Consider the following 26907-nt stretch of genomic DNA (forward strand, 5'->3'; position numbering starts at 1 on the left):
TACCTCAAAAACAGAAGTCAACAAGTCATTTGTGGGTCGGAAAAGTCATCAAGGAAAAACGTACGCTCTGGAGTTCCCAAAGGCTCCGTCCTTGGTCCATTACTCTTCTCACTGTACATTAATGATATTTCTTCAGTGATTCACTCCTGCAACTACCATCTGTATGCCGACGACATCCAACTGTACATAAGTGCAAGCCCCAAGAACATTGCTGACGAAGTAGCGAGTATGAACGCAGATCTTTGCTCTGTTTCTCGATGGGCACAGAACCTAGGTCTGAAACTAAACCTCAAGAAATCCCACGTCATACTTATATCTCATCCAAAGTTAATCAGCCGGTACTTTCGCGAAACAGTCCCTCAAATACTCCTCAGTGGTACCCAACTACCATACCAAAAAACAGTAAAAGACCTTGGAATAATCTTGGATGAGCACCTAAATTGGGAAGAACAAACAGTCACAGCTTGCCGGAAATCGCTCTCCTCCCTACATGCATTTCAAACATTTCGAAAAATATTTCCAAGCCATGTTAAACAAAAATTAGTCCAAACACTAGTCTTCTCTAATCTTTACTACTGTGATGTAGTTCAACACGGCACAAATAGTGAAAATTCGAGATGCCTCGAGCTAGTGATGAATGCTTGTGTTAGATACGTGTGCAATATACGGTTGTATGATCATATCAGTCCTTCATACTCCCAGCTAGGTTGGATACGCCCACATAAGGCACGCGATCTCCACACGATGTGCTTACTTCATCGATTTCTTAGCAACTGGTGCCCCCAATACTTATCTTCTCACATTAAACACCTATCATCATTCCACAACCGCAATACCAGATCGGATACGTCTAGCATCTTGGCTGTACCTTTACATAACACAAAATCTTTCTCCGTGTCATTCCCCATCTCAGCCATAAGACTATGGAACGCGCTCCCCTGTGATCTGCGTCTTATCCAGAACCACTCAACATTCAAGAGGGAACTCAAAACTTACATATTAGGGACGGTATAGCCACCATTGTTGTGCCCCTCTCATTTCTTTCTCCTCTCCATCATAGCTTCGAACTTTACCATTCTATTTCTCTTCCTCTAACCTATTTACCTCTTCTATATCTCTTTCACCCCATTCTATCGTCTTATGTGTCTGCTCGATGGGAATAACTCACAAGCTGCAAGAACATAACGAGAAAATTCCCAATTAGCAATAGGACTGACATTCATAAAAGAAAAATATGTTTACTTTCATATACATAGTCATTACTATTACTATTATTATTATTCTTGATTGTTACAATGTTTTTCGATTGTTATAATTATCATTGTACTACTGTTGTAATCTCTATTTACTTTTCTTTAACATTAATACTGTATAACACGTTATATGTCCTTAATGTTCTGTAGAAACTTAATGTTCAATCTGAGTATGCCTGGTTAGGTGTAAGAGAAGGCCTGAAGGCCCTAATGTTGCCAGGTAAAATAAATGCATAAATAAATAAATAAATAAATAAGTATTTTTGTATTTTCCGTGTAAAAATATGTATTCTGTGTAAAAATGTGTTCTCGATGGCTAAATAAAGTACAGAATCTGGAGGCCAAATAAAACTAAAACAAAAAAGCAGAGTCGAGGTCACATCCGCAGCCTCCAGGAGGCATCAGGTACGCCTCTAGAGGTCGCGACGTACGTTGTACGTAGACACCTGACTGTTACGCGTAGACACGTGACTGAGAATAGCGGGTGAGTTATTCTGCCAAGGGCAACCCATTTAAGGCCGCGAACAGAACACAGAAAGCAATCTTTACCGAGTAAGCCGCTGCGCAATGTCCCGAGACAAACAGTTCTTCCACAATCAGGGACTCACTACGCTACGGTGCGTCCAGGAAGGCGCGTCGCAGTCCACCGCTGGCTACTCCACCAAGTCTTCCTCCCGAGGGAGCCGCAAGGCACCGGACCATTGCCAGCTGACGTGCGCTCTGTGACGACATTATCAACAGTTTGGACGTGTGATAAATACTGGTTCTTAACTTTGGGTACACCGAACTCTAAATCCTCTCACCCATTGTGGGCCTTGACTATCAGTGATCGGTGTACTGTGAGTTGCTGTTGGCGAAGATGATGGGGGTAATCATCGGAAGCTCGAGGTTTTATCCTGAACTGATGCGACAAAAAGCTCGAGAATGTTTTATACAACATTACCGTCGCGAAGGAGTTCGTTTTCATCACTGATTGGTGTTTAAGTCCAGCAACTGACCTACTTGTTACTATTCAGGACTACGTTGACTGTGGGCAGCCAGCACTTTTTAATATCGGCCTTCCGCCAGAACTAATTAGTTGATGTAGTAACTGTTGTTATTATTAGAACTGCGCTTATGCCAACGGTTATTTTGTAGTCCGGGCGTCGATCCAGAAATTATTTGTTCCTGCTGTAATTCGACCTTCAGCCAAAGTATTGTTTCTTAGTTAGGCATTCAGCCCGCAGCTCACCTTCACCGGAAAGGTCGTTGCGTTTACTTGCAGGATATAAACTTTGTAGTTTTTTACGTTTTGAGATTCGTTTTTGCCCGCTGGTCGCAGATGCAGCACAGAAGATGAAACATAGTTGCGTCCTGTGGCATTCAAGATGAACAAACTACTAATGTCAATGAGCCCTCCCATCAACAAAATGATCAAAATATCGGTGTCCGGGCTAAAAATTATGACCACAGTCTTTTGAGACATGCAGGTTGACTGATCCTACTAAATTCTCGAAAATCGGAACCTGCCCTGGAGAATGGAGGATAACGGCATCAGAATAAACGTCAAGAAAACATAGTAACTAAACGTAGAATTCAGACTAACGGCACCGTCTTAACGAAGAACCAGCTAGTCCGCGAAACTATACAGTTTAAATGCCTCGGCTCTTTTTGTAAGTTCAGATGACGAGGCGATCGTACATTATCGAGCAGGAACTAATACTGTCGGTGTCAAAAAAGTACCCAACTGAAACCTGATAGTCCTGTAATTATGGCAGAGCCTCTAAAAGACTCAGAATGTTCATCAGCGCAAAAACATACGAAGAAGTGCTGCATGGAGTAGGAAAGATAATTCTGTGCGGTACTGATCCATGGGTGCCACAAGGCTGACCAGACGAGAAACGAACATGTAAGGGATCAGGCGTCCTTCTCTGTAGCTGTGTAGTCAGCGTGCCTGAGTGCGATGCGGAGGAGCCGGATACGATTCCCGGTACTGCCACACAGTTATCCCTGGTAGGAGGACTGGAACCGGGTGCACTCTGCCACTTGATGCTACCTGGGTTAGCTACTTGGCCGCATGGTAGCGGCACCACGTCTGCTACGCCAGCACTAGCCAATATATATACACTGAAGAATTATTCCCCAAAGTATTATGCGCGAATTCCAAAAAGTAACGATTGTGCGAGCGTTTGAAGGCGAGCGTTCACGGCACGCCTCGGCGTTAGAAAGTTTCCCGCCCACGCTCCCTTTATTGCGTTTGTGAGATGTTTAGGGCTCATTCTAATGGTGCAAATGTTTACCAATGTCTCGAACACATAGCAGACTTTCACTTTTCTCATGTGCGCCCCCTGGTAGACGCTCAGTCAGCTGTTCCGTGGCTGAGTTAGTGTCAGTCGGCGTCATTCCGAGATGAGTGGTTTTACTGTTCGGCGTAAAGGGAAAACCAAATTTGTTTGCTAGTTTTCACATGTAATGCACGTGGCAAATGCCGTTCAAATCAAAATCGGCGATTAAATGCGCCGATTCTATGAAGATAGAGACGCCAGTGGCGAAGCATTTAGCGACGAAAAGGACTTTGAGGACGAAAATGAGGGCTTATCAGGTAAAATTAGCAGAGACCGGACATCTTCTAGACGGGGCGATAGTTATTATGTACCAGGCATCGATGATTTCCGTAAGGTTCAACCTTTGTCCTTTTTTTATACCATAAATACGTGTCAAACTTTAAAGAAGTCTTTCTCAAAACCATAGTTTTAGGCATGGTTGCCGTCACCCAGGCTACAATTTTCTTCCGATTTTAATTACTTTTGGCCCCCCTTGAAACAAATTGAACTCTCCTCATTTCACCGTAACCGACTTTTTTTATGTTGTTAGTATTGTTTTCGGCCAAAAAGAAGGGCTCCAAAAATGGCTATTTTCTTCAAATATGTATAATTTCTTTTTTTTTTTTTTTTTTTTTTTGCTGGTTCTTTTTCGGTGAACTAAAATTACGAGTACATGTCCGAAAGAACAGATACTATCGGTGACCATGCAGCTCGTTAGAATGAAATTACAAAGAAATGAACAGCCTCAGCTGTTTACAGGCGTTGACATACGTCAACGGGAACAGATGAAAATGTGTGCCCCGACCGCGACTCGAACCCGGGATCTCCTGCTTACGTAGCAGACGCTCTATCCATTTTTTTTTTTTTTAGAAAAACAAATAAAAACCTCTTGGGTATGAAAATAAAAGACGACGTTCTTCATAAAATAACACAATATCCTTTGGAAACGTAAAACATAAAAGGTAGCTATATTTCCGCAACGGCCTTCTTTTGTATTTTTATGTTTTTTGATAACATAAATGAGTATACAGTCTCACCATCAGCAGCAATTGTTTTTTTTTTTTTTTTTTTTTTTTTTTTTTTGGGAGCACAAGACAAAGAAAACAAATAGGCTGCAGATAGAGAGCTATGTGTGAAAAGGATAAACATGTGTAAGGAGAAAAAAAAACTTAGAAGAGGAGGAGAAAAGAGAAGTGAAATAAAATAGGAATACTTTCCGCGCCATGCTCCACTTTGGCGCGCCATCAGAACAAAATGCATTCTATCATTGACCATCGAAGGGGAGCGTGAGATCGTCCAGTCTTGGCTGGCACGATTCGTTGAGATTCCAGCTTTGAGGTGGGCTGGTGAAAATGCTCTGTAAATAGTTCGCGAAAGTGGCCCGATAGTGTCGATGCCGGCGAAGGGTGTGGTGATGTAGTCCATCTGAGCCACCGAGGACACAGGGGATACCGCGACTGCAGGGGTTTATCTCTGGCACGCCTCCCGCGAAACCCACATTCTCAGCGTATTGTCCCGCACTACATTCGTAGTGCCCCCGCCCATTATCTCTCAGATCGATAGAGCGTCTGCCATATAAGCAGGGGATCCCGGGTTCGAGTCCCGGTCGGGGCACACATTTTCATCTGTCCCCCTTGACGTATGTCAACGCCTGTAAGCAGCTAAGGCTGTTCATTTCATTGGAAGACATTAATATTTTTCAATAAAAATACCAATAAAACTATGATGTATGCTTTATTCATTGCAGCAAACCCCTTTTGTCTACTACATTCCAGTATGGAAGAAAAAAGGTCCTGAATTTGAGCAGTAGTTTCGTCCGTCAGCCTGTCGTTCCCCCATAAGTGGCTGTCGTTGGTTGCCGTTTTATACGGGGCAGTGTAGAGGAGCCGGCCAGTAACTGGGGATGGGGAAAAACGACCGGTTAAGACCTGTACCGGTAATTTAGTTCTGCATAACCGGTATTTTCCGCTATTTGTTTAGTCTCGGTTATAACTGGTGTTTTTATTTTTTACTAAAAACCGGATAAAAAAACCACAGTATCAATTACCCATAGCAGTAGCTCTAAAATTTTTCATTTTTAAGTAAGTCCTTTTTAAAGAATGAGTAATTTTTAGTCGTAAAATTTGCATTGCTTTGAAGTACTGCGCTATTGTACAAAATTATTCTAATAACAATACCGACAGAAGCGAGCAACAAACACATGGCATAAGAACTGTTACAGCATTTCTCAGACACTTAATGTATCTGTTAGCACGTGGTGTGGCCTGTTAGGTGGTACACGTGTACATGCAGCGTGAAAGACTTGCCGAGTGTGGTCTATGTGGTAGTTTGTCACTGCCATCGTCGGATGTCAGTTGTATTACAGAATGGCACCATACCCAGTCTGGAAGTGTGTAACGAAGTGCGAGATCAGTGACGTAAAATGGTCCATTTTCTTTAAAAAATTAAAATGGGACGAGCCACTCATAGTTTACAATGAAAATAGAAAGCAGCTGTTCTGCTGCCTGTGTCTACATAGAATCACTTTACCTGCTTGTAGCCCTAAATACGGATAAATTAACTCTAGAAAAAGAATTTTTCAACTACAGTTTTCGCCTTTTAGGACTGTTCATTCGTAATGTCCCGACAGTGGTATGATCCCCGATTACGGCATGATTTTTCAGCAGAGCTTCAAAAAATTAGACTCAGTAGGAGAATATTGGTGATTTTGAATAGTAGTCAAACGCCTACCACATTTCGAGAAAAGCAATGAATGGTGGGCGTACTAAGTTTTATTTGCATATTTCGCTTAATATTTTGATGCTATGTATCTTGAAACTCAGAGAGTGAAAATGTTCCAACCTTTCTTCGATTTCTATGGTTACTACAGAAAGTAACAGGAATAAAAAACCGAAAATCGGTTATTTCAGAAACCGTTTATTCTGAGCAGTTTTGATAGCCAGGTTGAACTGGAGATTATTTATTTTATGTATTTATTGCCAAATTATAGACCTGTTACCTGCATTTTTAAAACAAGTCGTACATCTTATAATTTTGGTTTTTATTGCAGTTTTCATTTCTTTGATTTTATCAACAACATTTACAGAGGATAATACTTTTCAAAATAACAATAATTTCAGGCTGAAATATAAATAATTTTTTTAAAGAAGAACATAAAAAGATGATAGGAAAGACGAGGTATTTGTTAGTGCCATCACCGATTGTGACTGACGGTGAATACCTCGGAATGGTTTCTTCGAGATGTTGACCGCCAGTCACACACACACACACACACACACACACACACAAACGGTTATTGGTAGAGAAATAGTATTTCTGATCTATGTATGCAGATCCTATGTATTGCTGATCCTATGTATTAACTTCAGGTGCTCATCCGTGTACAACATTTGGTGATTTCTTGGCTAGATCACCAGCACCTTATGCTTATTGACTATCACACCTCCTGTTCCTCCTTATTGTCACTATCGTCTCTGTGACTGTGGGCAGATTGTCACTTTGTGGACATTCTTGTTACGTTGCATAAACGCATGTCTACGTTTAATTGTGCACATTCTTCTTCATTTCTTATTGCCGTGGAAACGAGTATATCTATCTCTATTTCTATGTAGTCTAAATGTAGTGTATGTTTATTGTTCACGTATTGCACGCAGAAAAGTAGTGTGTGTTCTGGGGAGCCTTATTTCCCACTTGCACCAGTACATGTAGGTGTCTGCTCAGATTCACGCGGTTTAAGTGCGTGGGATAAGGTCCATGTCCGTATAAGAAATGTACCATACTGCGGCTGGGATAGATATGTTTCATTCTCAACCGCTCCCTTATGTCACGGAGGTAGTCAGTCTACGTTTCTTGTCACTTACATCCCACTCACAATTCTATATATCCAAACGCCAACTGTATCGGCACACCGGTTATTGTGTCTACCTTATCTAGTCTCCCCATTTTTAAGCAACACCTTGCAGCTGCTCTGTATTTTATCGTGATATCTATGGGCCCGCCGGAGTGGCCGTGCGGTTCTAGGCACCACATTCTGGAACCGGGCGACAGCTACGGTCGCAGGTTCGAATCCTGCCTCGGGCATGGATGTGTGTGATGTCCTTAGGTTAGTTAGGTTTAATTATTTCTAAGTTCTAGGCGACTGATGACCTCAGAAGTTAAGTTGCATAGTGCTCAGAGCCATTTGATATCTATGGTACATATTCGGAGCATCACACACAGTTCATCCACTGAGGTGGTCCCCAAGGCTCCAGAGAGCCTAAGTAGAACACTTCTCTGCCCTCGTCTGACTGATGTTTTTTTTGGTGACAAGGTTCAATCTGTGTGCCCAGGTGCTAGCTGCGAAGCTGAGTACTGATTCGAAGAGCGCACAGTGGTGTGTCGGTATGATGGTGGAGGTAGTCTGTACTGTTTTGATCTTAGCCTAACCAGTTTGTGTATTATTTTAAACTGGAGACGTAAGACGTGTTGTTTCAGCGATAACGGCCACCCCTGCCGGTGACCAGCTGGCTGTGGTGCAACGCGGCGATTGGACTCACCGGTGGCGGCGACGCCGGCGAACACCCAGCACTGGCCGTACTTGACCTCGACGCCGGTGTCCAGGTACTGCTGCATGATGGCCACCGAGCCGGTCCAGGCGGCGGGCGCCGTCCCGTCCTCGTAGTCGCCGTCCCAGCGGCCCTCCAGAATGCCGCGGTCGTCGTTGGAGTTCACCTGCCGGCACACACCAACACCACGCTCACCAGACACTGTGCGGCCTCGTATCAAAACAACTCGAGTAAGCGGGCAAATAACGCCGAAGGGACTGCAGCGACATCCAGTCAGCAAGTTCACGTAATATCTCCAGTGCAGATCAATTCAAAATACCTAGGAAATTATGTACATCTACATCCATACTCCGCAACCCACCTGAAGGAGTGTGTGGGAGGGTACCTTGAGTACCTCTATCGGTTCTCCCTCCTATTCCAGTCTCGTATTGATCATGGAAAGAAGGATTGTCGGTATGCCTCTGTGTGGGCTCTAATCTCTCTGATTTTATCCTCACGGTCTCTTCGCGAGATATACGTAGGAGTGAGCAATATACTGCTTGACTCTTCGGTGAAGGTATGTTCTCGAAACTTTAACAAAAGCCCGTACCGAGCTACTGAGCGTCTCTCCTGCAGAGTCTTCCACTGGAGTTTATCTATCATCTCCGTAACGCTTTCGCGACTATTAAATGATCCTGTAACGAAGCGCGCTGCTCTCCGTTGGATCTTCTCTATCTCTTCTATCAACCCTATCTGGTACGGATCCCACACTGCTGAGCAATATTCAAGCAGTGGGCGAACAAGCGTACTGTAACCTACTTCGTTTGTTTTCGGATTGCATTTCCTTAGCATTCATCCAATGAATCTCAGTCTGGCATCTGCTTTACCGACGATCAAATTTACATGATCATTCCATTTAAAAACACTCCTAATGCGTACTCCCAGATAGTTTATGGAATTAACCGCTTCCATTTCCTGACATGCTATTTTGTAGCTAAATGATAAGGGATCTATCTTTCTATGTATTCGCAGCACATTACACTTGTCTACAATGAGATTCAATTGTCATTCCCTCCACCATGCGTCAATTCGCTGCAGATACTCCTGTATTTCAGTACAATTTTCCATTGTAAGAACCTCTCGACACACCACAGCATCATCTGCAAAAAGCCTCAGTCAACTTCCGATGTCATCCACAAGGTCATTTATGTACACTCCTGGAAATGGAAAAAAGAACACATTGACACCGGTGTGTCAGACCCACCATACTTGCTCCGGACACTGCGAGAGGGCTGTACAAGCAATGATCACACGCACGGCACAGCGGACACACCAGGAACCGCGGTGTTGGCAGTCGAATGGCGCTAGCTGCGCAGTATTTGTGCACCGCCGCCGTGAGTGTCAGCCAGTTTGCCGTGGCATACGGAGCTCCATCGCAGTCTTTAACACTGGTAGCATGCCGCGACAGCGTGGACGTGAACCGTATGTGCAGTTGACGGAATTTGAGCGAGGGCTTATAGTGGGCATGCGGGAGGCCGGGTGGACTTACCGCCGAATTGCTCAACACGTGGGGCGTGAGGTCTCCACAGTACATCGATGTTGTCACCAGTGGTCGGTGGAAGGTGCACGTGCCCGTCGACCTGGGACCGGACCGCAGCGACGCACGGATGCACGCCAAGACCGTAGGATCCTACGCAGTGCCGTAGGGGACAGCACCGCCACTTCCCAGCAAATTAGGGACACTGTTGCTCCTGGGGTATCGGCGAGGACCATTCGCAACCGTCTGCATGAAGCTGGGCTACGGCCCCGCACACCGTTAGGCCGTCTTCCGCTCACGCCCCAACATCGTGCAGCCCGCCTCCAGTGGTGTAGCGACAGGCGTGAATGGAGGGACGAATGGAGACGTGTCGTCTTCAGCGATGAGAGTCGCTTCTGCCTTGGTGCCAATGATGGTCGCATGCGTGTTTGGCGCCGTGCAGGTGAGCGCCACAATCAGGACTGCATACGACCGAGGCACACAGGGCCAACACCCGGCATCATGGTGTGGGCAGCGATCTCCTACACTGGCCGTACACCACTGGTGATCGTCGAGGGGACACTGAATAGTGCACGGTACATCCAAACCGTCATCGAACCCATCGTTCTACCATTCCTAGACCGGCAAGGGAACTTGCTGTTCCAACAGGACAATGCACGTCCGCATGTATCCCGTGCCACCCAACGTGCTCTAGAAGGTGTAAGTCAACTACCCTGGCCAGCAAGATCTCCGGATCTGTCCCCCATTGAGCATGTTTGGGACTGGATGAAGCGTCGTCTCACGCGGTCTGCATGTCCAGCACGAACGCTGGTCCAACTGAGGCGCCAGGTGGAAATGGCATGGCAAGCCGTTCCACAGGACTACATCCAGCATCTCTACGATCGTCTCCATGGGAGAATAGCAGCCTGCAGTGCTGCGAAAGGTGGATATACACTGTACTAGTGCCGACATTGTGCATGGTCTGTTGCCTGTGTCTATGTGCCTGTGGTTCTGTCAGTGTGATCATGTGATGTATCTGACCCCAGGAATGTGTCAATAAAGTTTCCCCTTCCTGGGACAATGAATTCACGGTGTTCTTATTTCAATTTCCAGGAGTGTATATTGTGAATAGCAACGGTCCTATGACACTCCCCTGCGGCACACCTGAAATCACTCTTACTTCGGAAGACTTCTCTCCATTGAGAATGGGATGCTGCGTTCTGTTATTAAGTTGGCGGCACTAAATGGGGAAGCTATTGTAAGCTAGACAGTTTGTCCCTAATCTAGAAGTATGGTAATTGGCCCTATGATCTCACGTGAGTTAATTAGACAGCCTCCAAAACAATAAATTACGAATTCAGTGACTAGTAAATGAAACAAGAGACACCTAATTCGGTTTATTACGGTAAAGTGGCTTACAAATTGTCTGACGATCAGTAGTAGTGCTCAAGTACAACCTTGCCACAACGTGTAGGATAACACTTTCGTAATCGCGTGTACGTGGTGAAGAAAAATTCGCGCGCTCGGATTTCGCAGAGCGAATGCTCACATAATAGAGATATAAAAATGCCTATCATAAAATTTCGAGCTGCACATATTTCCGGCAGTGAATGGACGTTAAAGACATGCAACTTGGCAACACTGCAATCACATGTACAGTAAACTAACTCTCTCAACGTATCTGAGTAGTGCTGTGGAGTTGCTGCAATGGATGCCGTTTTCGGTCAGCATGCAGGACGTCAAGGGTTCTATTCCGTGTCGAGGTAAATTTGTTTTTATATCATAAACGTAGCCACCGTGGTACGGTATCTGGTGTCTTAATTATCATACAGCGATTACACTGTGTTTTCTACAAAACATTTGCACTCACGTACTACGAACACAGAAATGGAAGTACAGTCGTTTTCCCTGGTCAGCTTTTAAAGAAGCCTTTTGTTCTCTGTAGATGCGAATTGTTTCACACCATCGCTTACCCTAGATTCCAAACCTGTTTCCTGTGTACCCTCCCACTATAGCCCCATCGATTAGCACCAACTATTATTCTTGCCACGTTCACTTTGCAAATAAATTCCAAACATGTTCTATGTAAATGTCGGGTACATGCGGCTTAAGAAACTGTGTATACTACAGTATTATAGGGCAGAATGAAAATGGCAAATAATATGAAACACGCCACCACCCAGAATCGAACCGTTGACCTCTTTCACGCTAACCCAATATGCTATCCACTGCACCCATTGTCGTGTTGTTAGTAGCAAAGACCGGCAGGACCAGAGAAGGGAATGCGTTGCAACTTTGGCCAGAGTTGCAACAACACTCGTCATTTCTTCTCATGCAGTAAGGAATTCAATCACAGAACGCTGCCTTACGTAACTTAATAAAGGACAAAGATATAGCAGGGATTAGTAACTGGCCTTCGTACGTATCTATCCAGTGTTTGCTCGATTATTAAAAATGGAGACAGAGATCATCTCTATGCTCCTGCCATCTGTAAATGTTTTGATTTCCTCTTTGTACTACATTGCTACAAGTGTCTCAGGGTGACCCTTACCGACTTAAGTTTGATTATTAGAGGTCAATATATTTTTTGCCATTAGATCTAACGCATAAGGGGCAGTCAAATGAAAAGGGGATACATGGAAAAAGTAATTGCCATAACCGTTAATAATTTTAGCTCAGTCTGAGATAAGACGGTCAATGACTTCATGGAACCATGATTGTGTCCTGGCGCGCACCTCTTCATCCGAAGCAAATCGACGGTCACAAACGTCTTTCGTTAAGTGCTCCAAAAATGGGGAAATCGCATGGGGTGAGGTAGGGTCTGTATGGAGGATTCCCAGCAGAGCTTCTGCAGCGTAGTCGAAACAACAGGCACGCCAGCTCCGGAAAAGTCGTGACGATATTTTTCTTTGACTGCAAAAGCCCGCCGCTCATTGACTTGCTGGAACACGGCATCACAACAGCCGTACGTGCACAATTTGCAGAAACTGAAGCACGACATCAAGTCCCAGTGCCCTCTGCCTGTGCGAATTCCATACTTTTGGACCCTTGACGGAAGACATTCGTTACCACTGATATTTGCTCCGAGCTAAGAGCTGCACGACTGGGTACAACCATTGTTCCGCAGGCAAACGCAAATATTTTTCCACGAAGAAACTGACAGTCTTGTCTTACAATGGGATAAGGGTATTAAAAGTTATGGCGATTACTTTAGAAATAATGAACAGTTTACTTACTTGTTTACCATCTGTACCGTTCTCATTTGATTGTCCCTTATTTATATTCATTACGGGTCGCCTTGCAAGCTACATGTTTTAGATAATTTTTGGACAAGGTATTTAGAATTTTTTTGCAGAATGTCACCCATTATTTACGAAATTGTAATTAGGTCATTCGATTGTTGGATGATTGAAATACCACCCAGTAACGACAGTATGATTGGTGAACATATGTGTCAGCGACATTGGGATTTTGCTACCTTTTTCGCTTGCATCTGGTGTGAGGCTGTAATTAGGTCATTCGATTGTTGGATGATTGGAATACCATCCAGTAACGACAGTATTATTGGTGAACATACGTGTTAGCGACATTGGGATTTTTCTATATTTTTTGTTTACATCTGGTGCGGGTCCGATGGTCGATAGGAAAATACAGTCATCGGTCCGGGCATGCAGCGCAAGGTACCAATGTGTTCCCTAAAGCTGCGAGCGAAATTGTGACTTTTGAAGGGGACCATGTCTCGGGTTCTGTTAATTACAGAGGTAAGAGGCCATGTGTCCCGGATAGTCCTTGGCCTAGAGGCCATTTGTATACCTATCGGAATAACGGGCATACTGTAGCTATCCTACACTGCAGGGTTAAAATTTGAAAATCACACACATCCTCCAGGTCCGGCAAATCGAGCAGCTCCGCTGGTTCTCTTGCATTAGGTGTAGTGTACTGTGGACCGTAAGCGTATCACAAAAGCTCTGTTTGTTCATGGGCGGTTCCTGAGAAAACCCAGAAAAACCACCGATTTTGGGTACCAAAAATACAAGTTGTGGGGATGGCCTCTTACATAATGTCTGTTCATGGCAAATAGTCGAAATTTTTACCATATGTTCCTAAGATGATGTCCTCGTGACACCTTGAAAATTTTTTCGATATAATTATCCGTTATCCGGTGGTTCAAAGTCAACGTGCTTCTGACGGAAAATATGCACGTAACATACCGCCTGAAGCGTAAATGTAATTTTAACTGACGTAGTCAACTCATGGAAATGGTTGCAGGGTTACTGCAAGGGGCTCTGAGATCACCAGCGTATGTTTTTAGTTCGTATTTTTTCACCAATAAAACTTCATGGAGAGCTTGTCTTCGTATAATGGGCACTTCACGCCTGCAGGAATATGCCTGCAGCGGTATTACAGTGAAATAAATGGACTAAAAAGTGTCTTAACAAGCCACAAAAACTTAAAATTACCGTTGAAAATTATGTAAAACTGGAAATACTGAAATTCAGTGAAATATTTCTAATAAGATTTTCACTCCTTTAAGATGCATATCATAAGTAGGGCGTCTTCGATGAATTGCGACCGATGGGCGAAGTATTCGAAAAAATGTAAGGCAAACGATTTTTTTGTTAAGTTTATATTACACGTAGTTATTTGTTGTTTATAGGTATCAAAGTATATAAATGTGTCGAATTATGGAAATAAATTATGAAAGTTTTACTGACACATAGAATTTGTTTTATCTACGCAGCGCACCAAGCTGTTGCAGGTGAAAGAAGGGAACCTGTGGAAAAATACTCCTGTCGGAGCACAAAAAAAGGGAATATGTTTCTCTTTAAAAGACTGACAGAAAAGTGGGGGAGCACCTGCCTCTGTCCTCAATCTGCCTTCGTCACCAAATATTTTGGTGTGCGAATATAGTCACGCTTTTTTGTGCTGAAAGAAAGCAATAGAGAGACAGTGCAGGTGGAAGAGAGAGGAGGCAGAGCTAGTGGGCGAGAAGGTGAGAGGAGACAGTGGTGGTGAGAGAGAGAATGTCACAGTAAAAGAGAAAGAGAGGTGGATGAAGACAATTGCAATGGGAGCAAAGGAGAGAGGAAGTTTTAAAATTGGAAATTTGTGGTAAGTTCTATGAGACCAAACTGCTGGCGTCATCGGTCCCTAGGCTTACACACTACTTAGTCTACCTTAAAACTAACTTCGCTAAGGACAACACACACCCATGCCCGTGGAGGACTCGAACCTCCGACAGGGCTAGCCGCGCGAACCGTGGTAAGACGTCCTAGACCGCGCGGCTATCCTACGCGGCAAGGAAGTTTTGATGGTCAGTGACAACCGGTGGCAGAAAAGGGAAACTAAGATGGCACGAGATAGAAGCGTTGGGAGCAAAAGAAAGAGGAGACAGTGGGAATGAAAAATACAGATAGGTAGAAGAAAATGGCTCTGAGCACTATGGTACTTAACTTCTGAGGTCATCAGTCCCCTAGAACTTAGAACTACTTAAACCTAAATAACCTATGGACATCACACACATCCCCGTCCGAAGCATGATTCGAACCTGCAACCGTAGCGGTCGCGCGGTTCCAGACTGTAGCGCCTAGAACCGCTCGGCCACATCGGACGGTACAGATGAGTGGAGACCATACGTACCGTTGGGGGTGAAGGTGTGGAATCTTCTAGACAGGAGAACTCATATTTATAAGAAGGGGGGGGGGGGGCATATTTTGGACCGAAATTTTAAACACGTGGGTGCAAGGGGAAAGTGTGTTGGACTCAAAGAATTTTTGAGCTGCCGACATGCCATAGAACAAGAAAAAAAAAAGAAGAGAGTGTAAGTGACACAGGAGACAGTGGTAGTGGAGTATCAATGAGAGAAAAAGGATACAGTGGGAGAGAGACACACACAGAGAGCGACAGTGAGAGGGAGAAGATGCTGAATACCAAGGCCTAACTACAAACAGAGAGCTGGCACAAAGGATTTAGATTGTCTTGTGATAACAGAGCGTGAATATATTCGCATGACAAAATATTTAGTGAGGGAGACGGTATGAGGATAGAAGCTGCTGGTTTCCCACTTCTCTGTCAGAGTCTTTTAACGAGGGAGATATTCGCCATTTTTCTGCTAAGACAGGAGCGTTTCTCTGCTGGTTTAAGTTTATATTCGAATTTTATACTGAGTGTCACCCAAAGAAATTCGCTTGCACTTTGAATTTATACTTCGGTTGGTACATGTAAAATTTATTCAGTAACAGTTGTAGAAGGTAGAGTAAATAACAACAGAGTCAAGTTGTAGAAGTAACTGCTACTTTTTTATATGTTTCTATGAAATAAAATTTTAACTAATATCCGAAGTACCAAAATTATTCTTACATTTGAATCCATACTTTTAAAGTCGTAGTGAAGTACGTTACGAAACGTAATTTTTGTTGCAATGTTCTTCCTACTAGTCTTTATGTTTTTGTTCGTTACTCGAGAATTGTAATAGAAATTGATTATATATTACCATAGTGCTCTACTTACCTTGACTCCTTCAATATACATTATTTTCCATTGAAAGACTTACCAACGGTGGTCAGAATTATTCTCCTAATTTTAACAATAAATCTTGTTCTGAAGTAATAATATCATTTTCCGTACCTTCAATGGATTTAGGCTTGTGTGCACCATCGCAGTTGGAAGTAATTCTTTTATGATTAGTAACACAGCATCGTTCGGTCATGCGTTTTCGTGTTTTGTGGTTAGATCGTTTGATAATGGGTGAGACATATCTGAAATGGAAAACAGAAAATGGAGAAGGGAGACAAACGGTGGGCGCCGGGAGCAGGACGAATGAGAAGGCAGGGGGGAAGGGGGGAAGCGAGCAAAGCCAGACAAACCCACGGCTCCCTCTAGTGCGCAACTTTTGGCGCTCATTATATTCGCGGCGCTGGACGACGCGGCGCAGATCACAGGGAAAGTGATATAAAGGGTTTCCCTTCCTTCTTTCAGTTGCCAAACATTACACTTTTTCGCGCATGATTTACTCAGACATGGCAAACAGTATATATCAGTGTTGGAAGACTCCTCTTTAGATCATCACTGAAATGAAAAGCGGAATATAATATTTTAACGACAGTTCGGAGGAGTCAGAGCCTGAGTAAAACCAATTTCAAAACATCATAATGGAGACTCTACATTTTCCCCTGAACAGTTATAATGCTGGCAATGAAATTTCGTAACCACTGTTGGGTGCTATGTAATGTAATGTAATGTAGGCTACTGATGTTGAATTTACGTAAATCATGTGCAGCTATGTATGCATAATAGTTTGCTTCAGAAATTCTGAAAGGCGCTTGTTGAGAGGATGACTTAATTACTCACTTCCATAACGGATATTTTCGTTCGTGTCTGTTCTGATAATTTTCGTGTCAAACTGACATCGTAAACAGAAAGATATTCAATTTCACACAAAGAGCTTTAAATTCTGTAGTGCACGCTGGTGGTCGGTTTGGTCAAAGGTAATGTGACTCCAGCAGTGTACCAGGGGCATACCTGAACAAGGGAAGGTCGACGCGGGATGCTCTATGCCCATCAGTAACCATGTGTCCGTCAGAATTTTTTAAGAAAGCTTAGAAAGGCAGAGGGCGGAAGTGAATAAAAGCCTTGAGTGACAATTGTACTGGGTTTACAGTGCCACGCGGATGACTTTTTCAGACAGCCTGCAGATTTCGATGATGCCGCCATTACTCTTGCGCAACAGGTTGTCATAAAAATCTTATTTCAATTACGACAGGTCAATGATTGGAGATCCTTTCTTTTTTCTTTGTGTAAGTACAAGTGAAATTACTGAGGCTGTGTAACAGCCATGCATTGCTTAAATAACTACCTAGTCAGTTGGCTGAATTTATATAATTTTTTGTCATTTCGGAAGTGTTATTTTTTTGTTTGTTTTGTAATTCACAACTTTCTACGCCTACATCTATATTTATACTCCGCAAGCCACGCAACGGTGTGTGGCGGAGGGCACATTACGTGCCGCTTTCATTACCTCTCTTTTCTGTTCCAGTCGCGTATGGTTGGCGGGAAGAACGACTGTCTGAAAGCCTCCGTGCGCGCTCGAATTTCTCTAATTTTACATTTGTGATCTCCTCGGGAGGTATAAGTAGGGGGAAGCAATATATTCGATACCTCATCCAGAAACGCCCCCTCTCGAAAACTGGACAGCAAGCTACACCGCGATGCAGAGTCTGCCACTTGAGTTTCCTAAACATCGCCGTAACGCTATCACGCTTTCCAAATAACCCTGTGACGAAACGCGCCGCTCTTCTTTGGATCTTATCTCCTCCGTCAACCCGACCTGGTACGGATCCCACACTGATCAGCAATACTCAAGTATAGGTCGAACGAGTGTTGAAAGCCACCTACTTTGTTGATGGACCACATTTTCTAAGGACTCTCCCAATGAATGTCAACCTGGTACCCGCCTTACCGACAATTAATTTTATATGATCATTCCACTTCAAATCGTTCCGCACGCATAGTCCCAGATATTTTACAGAAGTAACTGCTACCAGTGTTTGTTCCGCTATCATATAATCATACAATAAAGGATCCTTCTTTCTATGTATTCGCAATACATTACATTTGTGTATGTTAAGGGTCAGTTGCCACTCCCTGCACCATGTGCCTATCCGCTGCAGATCTTCGTGCATTTCGCTACAATTTTCTAATGCTGCAACTTCTCTGTATACTACAGTGTTATCCGCGAAAAGCCGCATGCAACTTACGACACTATCTACTAGGTCATTTATATATATTGTGAAAAGCAATGGTCCCATAACACTCCCCTGTGGCACGCCAGAGGTTACTTTAACGTCTGTAGACGTCTCTCCATTGATAACAACATGCTGTGTTCTGTTTGCTAAAAACTCTTCAATCCAGCCACACAGCTGGTCTGATATTCCGTAGGCTCATACTTTGTTTATCAGGCGACAGTGCGGAACTGTATCGAACGCGTTCCGGAAGTCAAGGTAAATAGCATCTACCTGGGAGCCTGTATCTAATATTTTCTGGGTATCATGAACAAATAAAGCGAGTTGGGTCTCACACGATCGCTGTTTCCGGAATCCATGTTGATTCCTACAGAGTAGATTCTGGGTTTCCAAGCACCACGTTATCCTTTGTCCCATCTGGTTCTGTGTAACGAGGCATAGAGAAGTGTAATGTCGATGCAAAACGGTTATTCTTTCACAAACAGGAATTTCAAGTTGCTTTAAAGCCAGTCTATAGATAATTTTAAGTACTAATGGTGGAAAAAATGGGGCCTGTTCATCACCCACCTGAATTTTTGGGGAATTGCTGTATCTATATGTTACGATAATTATGAAGTTTATTATGAACACATGGTGATTATGCGATTGGAGATATGTCCCTATTAGTGTTTATGACTCGAGCGCAAATTTATTTTGGCATCCCTCCTGTATTCTATTTATGCTGTTTCTGTGGTACACACATTATCGGAGAATATAGAATCACTGCTGAAGGTGCTTCACTGGCTTATTTCGACTGTGGCAATTTCCTTGTCCCTGAATGTGTTTCTTTCCGGCGTGTCACACGTGGTCAGAAGAGAACTCGTGCATAGCATGCCCACTTGTTGAAAAGTACTTTACACTGCTGGTTGCTTTCACTCTACCGTTCCCCGCGAAGGGGCTCTACTAGCACGGTCATAGGTATGTAGAAAATTGTCTCGCTTTCCACATGGTTGTGATCACATTTCACACGACTGTGGGTACAGAACAAATTGAGTAGAAATAGGGGAAGGGTTTCACGCAATCAGAAACATTATTCTGTATTCGTTTTTGTTAAAGAATTGTGAAATTATAACCTTGCTGTCGGCGGTACGTTGAAAACTTCATCTTCCTTCGTTCCTCAGGTCTCAGATTAAATCTGAGTGAGAGTGAGGACTTTTCCGCGTTCCAGTCCGTGCAGCACGGTCCCAGGTCACCCCCCCCCCCCCCACCCCCCACCATTCCTAGTGCCGTAGGGAACAAAGGGATGCATTCTCCCTGCAACCAGTCCAGAAGCCCGTTCACGGACTGAGCGTGGAAGACTATACAGTTGTATGGTGCTCCCATTTTACTTGATTATTAACTGTTTCTTCAGTAGGTAGGATTGTGTAATACGTTTTGCTTAGCTACTTGATGCACGGTTAACAGTACTAAAATTCCAGTTCCCCAACGTAAAATCTAACAACTTTCAATTCGTTGCCCATAATACAGTAAGATGAGAAAGTGAAGTCAACGTTTTCATAACGTTTAGAACATAAAATTAACATTTGAAACATATAAAAGGATAAACAGGATATTAAAAAAAGTGTCGAGTACTTTGAGAGGTGGTATTGCTCATAGGAACAAGAAAAATAAGTCCAATAAACGTGGCTCTGGAAATGCAAAGTTCATTAGACGTTCGTACGGAAACGCATACTTTGTGCTATAAACACGTGTTTGCAGGTGTTCAACGTGGCGTCCGTCCATGATACTGCACGTCTCTGCCCTCTGGCGCAATGTTGTTGTACCTGCTGGCACAAATTGAAGACGCAACCCTGTAGTGTCCGCACATCGTTGATTGGCGCGGCGCAGACAAAGTCCTTCAAGTGTCCCCATAACCAAAAGTCTAGGGGATTGAGTCCTGGGGAACGAGCAGGCCACATTTTGCACTTTCCCCTCCCCACCCCCTTCCCCCCTCCCGACCCTTCCATCGATTGAAAAGTCTGCATTAGATGTTCGCGCACATTGTGACGAAAGTTTGCATACATGAACCAGATTTGTATTCGCTGCTGCAATAGCACAGCCTCCAGCAAGGTAGGCAAAACATCAGTGAGAAAGTCCAGTTAACCTTTGTGATAGTACGTATGGCCCTATTAATCTATCGCCAAGTAGGCCTGCATATGCGTTGATTGAGAATCGGTGTTGACACACTCCTTCGTGGATTGCTTGGGGATTTACATCTGGCCACAAAGGCTGGTTATGGAAATTCACAACACCATCTCTTGCGAACCGTGCCTCATCGATAAATAAAATCTTGGACGTGAACAGTGGATCTGCGGAACACTTCTGCAACGGCCATTGACAGAACCTCTATGCCGGCCGGGGTGGCAGAGCGGTTCTAGGCGCTACAGTCTGGAACCGCGCGACCGCTACGGTCGCAGGTTCGAATCCTGCCTTGGGCATCGATGTGTGTGATGTCCTGAGGTTAGTTAGGTCTAAGTAGTTCTAAGTTATAGGGGACTGATGACCTTAGAAGTTAAGTCCCATTGTGCTCAGAGCCATTTGAACCATTTGAAGAACCTCTATCTGCCGTGACGATCCTGAGGCCTTAGGGCCTGAGCGAGCTGTAGATGATATGGATACAGCAGTTTGTCATGAAGTACCCCAGATAAGAGTGAGACACTCCTTCTGCTGCTGCTAATAATCGCACACTGGTCGCAGAGGTTTCTTCCACCGAATGTAGCACACGCTCCTCCACGTCGGACGTGCGGACTGTGCTAGGTCTTCCACTGTCAGTCTTCCGAGGTGCAGTGGTACCTGTGTCCCTCAGACGCTGGAAAAAGTCTGCCGAACAGCTTATCAGAGGACACTCTGCGCTGTGGATACTTTTCAGCATAGAGGACACGGGTTCGTAAGCTGCTTTCATTTGCCAAACCACAGCAGAATATCATATCCACCATTTCACTTGTCGAGTAGTAGGCGACCATTGCTAACACGTGGTGAAAGAGAGAAAATGTGCTTCACCATCTGCACGCACAAACAGCGCAAAAGCGGTAAACATATAAGTGAATCCGCATTTGGAAGAAGATGAAACACCATGATACGTACCCAGGGTAGACAGTACTGTACAATGAGGCACACAACACGACTGGAACCACACAACTGACTGCAGACCAACTAATGGTACAGGGTGACAATTATTGAACTGTATGAAGTAAAATCGTCATAACGTCTGAACGGTTTGCGTCTGGACGTTCAAACTATACGGTTGGCCGCGGGGGATGATGGGAATTAGTATGGTTTGGCTCGCTTTCATTCGCATGGGTTCGTCAATAAGCAAAATTAGCGCAATTGAGGGACTGAGAATTCACATTTCGCGATCGAGAAGTCTCTTCACTTTCAACGGGTGATGTGCGGCGTGCAATGTCCAGTCACGGAATAATGGCTGCGATATTCCTTGATGGAACGCTGAGTAGTGAAAGGTATGTGACACTTTTGGAAGATGATTTAATCCCCATTATTCAAACTGACCATGATTTCGGCAAGATGTACGGGGTTATTACAAATGATTGAAGCGATTTCACAGCTCTACAGTAACTTTATTATTTGAGATATTTTCACAAGGCTTTGCACACACATACAAAAACTCAAAAAGTTTTTTTAGGCATTCACAAATGTTCGATATGTGCCCCTTTAGTGATTCGGGAGACATCAAGCCGATAATCAAGTTCCTCCCACACTTGGCGCAGCATGTCCCCATCAATGAGCTCGAAAGCATCGTAGATGCGAGCTCGCAGTTCTGGCACCTTTCTTGGTAGAGGAGGTTTAAACACTGAATCTTTCACATAACCCCTCAGAAAGAAATCGCATGGGGTTAAGTCGGGAGAGCGTGGAGGCCATGACATGAATTGCTGATCGTGATCTCCACCACGACCGATCCATCGGTTTTCCAATCTCCTGTTTAAGAAATGCCGAACATCGTGATGGAAGTGCGGCGGAGCACCATCCTGTTGAAAGATGAAGTCGGCGCTGTCGGTCTCCAGTTGTGGCATGAGCCAATTTTCCAACATGTCCAGATACACGTGTGCTGTAACGTTTTTTTCGCAGAAGAAAAAGGGCCGTAAACTTTAAACCGTGAGATTGCACAAAACACGTTAACTTTTGGTGAATTGCGAATTTGCTGCACGAATGCGTGAGGATTCTCTACCGCCCAGATTCGCACATTGTGTCTGTTCACTTCACCATTAAGAAAAAATGTTGCTTCATCACTGAAAACAAGTTTCGCACTGAACGCATCCTCTTCCATGAGCTGTTGCAACCGCTCCGAAAATTCAAAGCGTTTGACTTTGTCATCGGATGTCAGGGTTTGTAGCAATTGTAAACGGCAAGGCTTCTGCTTTAGCCTTTTCCGTAAGATTTTCCAAACCATCGGCTGTGGTACGTTTAGCTCCCTGCTTGCTTTATTCGTCGACTTCCGCGGGCTACGCGTGAAACTTGCCCGCACGCGTTCAACCATTTCTTCGCTCACTGCAGGCCGACCCGTTGATTTCCTCTTACAGAGGCATCCAGAAGCTTTAAACTGCGCATACCATCGCCGAATGGAGTTAGCAGTTGGTGGATCTTTGTTGAACTTCGTCCTGATGTGTCGTTGCACTGTTATGACTGACTGATGTGAGTGCATTTCAAGCACGACATACGCTTTCTCGGCTCCTGTCGCCATTTTGTCTCACTGCGCTCTCCAGCGCTCTGGCGGCAGAAACCTGAAGTGCGGCTTCAGCCTAACAAAACTTTATGAGTTTTTCTACGTATCTGTAGTGTGTCGTGACCATATGTCAATGAATGAGCTACAGTGAATTTATGAAATCGCTTCAATCATTTGTAATAGCCCTGTATATCCTTCAAGACGGAGCTCAACTCCATTGAAGCAGGAGAGTCTTTGATGCCCTGGAGGAGTACTTTGGGGGCAGCATTCTGGCCCTGGGGTACCCAGAGGCCGCGTGTGCCTCGATTGGCCGACATATTCTCCGGATATGAACACATGCTACTCCTTTTTGTTGGGCTATATTAAAGATAAGGTGTTCAGCAACAACCCCAAATGCATTGCTGAGCTGAAAACAGCCAATCAGATCATCGACACCATCGATTTTTCACCACTTCACGGGGCATGCAGAATTTCGCTATTCGTTTGCGCCACGTCATCGCCAAAGATGGCAGGCATATCGAACATGTCATAACCTAAATCCGAATATCTGTAGTGACGTTTAAATGTTGACTAAAGTGTGTGCACTATGTAGTTTGCAACTAATTTACGTTTTTTTCATATAGAGCAATAACTGTCACCCTGTAGGTAGAATACTGTGAGTAAGACGTCATAATACCCCGGCGATACATTTGATGGAGTGCCAATGCAGCGTCTGTGCTAATATTTGCAGCCAAGCATCTCGCAGCCCTTCCTATAAACAAGTGTTTATCTCGAAAAGTATGCGTTTCCGGACCTATGTTTATTGGACATATTTTTCTTGTTTCGATGCGTACAACTACCTCTCAAAGTATTCGACACATTTTTTGAACACCCTGTATGTGGGCGTACTTGTGTATATCTTGCAGCTTAGCTCTGAACTATATGTAGAAATTTCAAAACAACTTAGTATACGTATTGGTAATCTGAGGCATTGACAGTAATGATGAGACAAAACGAGTAATCCTATCTGTGGTGTAAACGCAGGTATAAAGCAGCAACTTTTGCAGATATTTCAGCCAAACTTCGCAGTTATATAGCTTACTATGTGGAAAAAAGTACGTTTAGTGAGAGTTCTAGAACCCTTAGAGCTGATATGCATGTGTGATCAGGGTGACACAGAAAAAAATTGAAAATGAACTATATTTATGACAAATCCACAGTTTTCGGTGTTGCTAGGTTAACTAATAAGAGACCTGATGCCATTTACGCCATAGAGGTACAGTTGATTGTAGGAGAGGGTCACATAACTCGGTAAGGTCTGGAGAAATTTCTTCCAAATTTGGTACAAAATACCGTCGGACTAAGACACACATACCGAAAGGAGGGATGAGATATGGATGGGGCAAGAGAAGGGAAACTAAAATGTTGTAGCTGATCACATGTTCTGTTAAATAATTACGGCAACGACCCTATAAAACCTATTACTTTACAATTTGGGTACTGCTTTTAAAAAAAGGAAGTGAAGCTCTTATTAACCTGAAGGCGAAAAAAGTGATGGGGGACGTATAAATTCTAAGACGGACGTGCTATACTTTCAGAAACGTAAATAAAATTAACTTTATTTTTATACTATGAAAGACTTCTAACCTTTTCCAGTATGGTAGGATTTCTGAATAAATAATCTAGCAGACAATGCCAGGTAATCAGATAGTGACATCTACAAGTTATGTTTTCTTTCTTATTTATGAATCTGCCCGTAATTCACTTTGTTCAAGGTTATTGGCGGAATGTGGGGAAAAAGTATGGCTGTGGCAACGAAACAAAAACATACTTACATGAGGCCTGCCCCTGTCAGGTTTGTAGATATTGTGGAATTTTGCTAACCTCTAATGCTTGAATCGACTACTACTTCGAAACTATCAAAACTCGAAAATTCTGCACTAAAGAGATATACCGATACTTATCGTCAGACACCAGCTTCTGCCCTTTCTTATCTTGTGAAAGCAACTTCCAGAATTTCTTTCCACTGCCAGATCAAACTGAAATATTTACAAGCATTAAAGAAAATACCAAATGACTTGCCAACTCGACAACAATATGCTGAGGTGTACTTGTGCTGATATCGAATATATTGAACGTTGTTTCTCAGAAGTCGACGTGTTTGTTAAATACACTAAGAAAGTGAGGCATCAACGCTTCTTAAGACCTGATGCAGGAAGACGATATTATCATGGGGGAACGATAGCACGCAGTAAGCGTTTTGCCTGAAGGCGCAGTGCTGGGGATGGAGACGGAACCACCTACTGAGCGTTCCAATCTGGCGCGAAGTTGAACTATATGTGTCTTGGCGAAAGAGTAATCTCTTGCACAGCTCGCTGAATTTCACCCCAAAAAAGTACTACAGGGGGCCAGGTGGCTGGACACTACTTCGGAAGCCTGATCCAGCGCATCAGATACTTGTCGTCGGTGCTCTAGCGTTGGAGCTGGATACTCCAAGGAACATACACAAGCACTCCGACCTGGTTTCAGACTATACCAGGATATACATACATGCCTGAGTCTCATATCAGATTAGCAACCGTTATTTCGAAGCCTAATGGAAAGTTTCCGGACTGCCTTTGTGTCTTTGTGGTGTACGTGTATGGTAAGTGGACTGATGATACGTTTGCGAATAATCATCATGACTGCTTGGGAGTTCCTTGTGTTAGTTGCGACCATAGTGAAACTTGTCTAATGGTGATCGAAGCTCAATTGTTGATTATGAATCCAGCGTCGGAGGTTATACTCGCTGTAAAGGAACGAGAAACATACAAAGGAGGTACCTAGTCTTAATGTCGGCTGTTGTGATTGCTCTGACAAAGATGAGAATAACAGTTGTTTATGAGCCGAAAAGTATAACCCCAAGATAGGCTTGCGAATCCTGGGCAGTCACCCACTATCAAACTACACTCCTGGAAATTGAAATAAGAACACCGTGAATTCATTGTCCCAGGAAGGGGAAACTTTATTGACACACTCCTGGGGTCAGATACATCACATGATCACACTGACAGAACCACAGGCACATAGACACAGGCAACAGACCATGCACAATGTCGGCACTAGTACAGTGTATATCCACCTTTCGCAGCAATGCAGGCTGCTATTCTCCCATGGAGACGATCGTAGAGATGCTGGATGTAGTCCTGTGGAACGGCTTACCATGCCATTTCCACCTGGCGCCTCAGTTGGACCAGCGTTCGTGCTGGACGTGCAGACCGCGTGAGACGACGCTTCATCCTGTCCCAAACATGCTCAATGGGGGACAGATCCGGAGATCTTGCTGGCCAGGGTAGTTGACTTACACCTTCTAGAGCACGTTGGGTGGCACGGGATACATGCGGACGTGCATTGTCCTGTTGGAACAGCAAGTTCCCTTGCCGGTCTAGGAATGGTAGAACGATGGGTTCGATGACGGTTTGGATGTACCGTGCACTATTCAGTGTCCCCTCGACGATCACCAGTGGTGTACGGCCAGTGTAGGAGATCGCTCCCCACACCATGATGCCGGGTGTTGGCCCTGCGTGCCTCGGTCGTATGCAGTCCTGATTGTGGCGCTCACCTGCACGGCGCCAAACATGCATACGACCATCATTGGCACCAAGGCAGAAGCGACTCTCATCGCTGAAGACGACACGTCTCCATTCGTCCCTCCATTCACGCCTGTCGCGACACCACTGGAGGCGGGCTGCACGATGTTGGGGCGTGAGCGGAAGACGGCCTAACGGTGTGCGGGACCGTAGCCCAGCTTCATGGAGACGGTTGCGAATGGTCCTCGCCGATACCCCAGGAGCAACAGTGTCCCTAATTTGCTGGGAAGTGGCGGTGCGGTCCCCTACGGCACTGCGTAGGATCCT

The 26907-nt window shown here is 44.3% G+C and overlaps 1 protein-coding gene across 1 annotated transcript in view; it reads right to left on the reverse strand.

Moving 5' to 3' along the window:
- LOC124621937 (hemocyte protein-glutamine gamma-glutamyltransferase-like) overlaps positions 1-26907 on the reverse strand; it is a 358656-nt gene that overhangs the window by 221993 nt on the left and 109756 nt on the right. The window contains exon 6 of the mRNA XM_047147447.1: positions 8092-8266. Within this exon, the coding sequence (XP_047003403.1) occupies positions 8092-8266 (175 nt within the window). The remainder of the gene's footprint in view (positions 1-8091; positions 8267-26907) is intronic.

This window comes from Schistocerca americana, chromosome 7, assembly GCF_021461395.2.
Source record: "Schistocerca americana isolate TAMUIC-IGC-003095 chromosome 7, iqSchAmer2.1, whole genome shotgun sequence".
NCBI classification, from domain to species: Eukaryota; Metazoa; Arthropoda; class Insecta; order Orthoptera; family Acrididae; genus Schistocerca; species Schistocerca americana.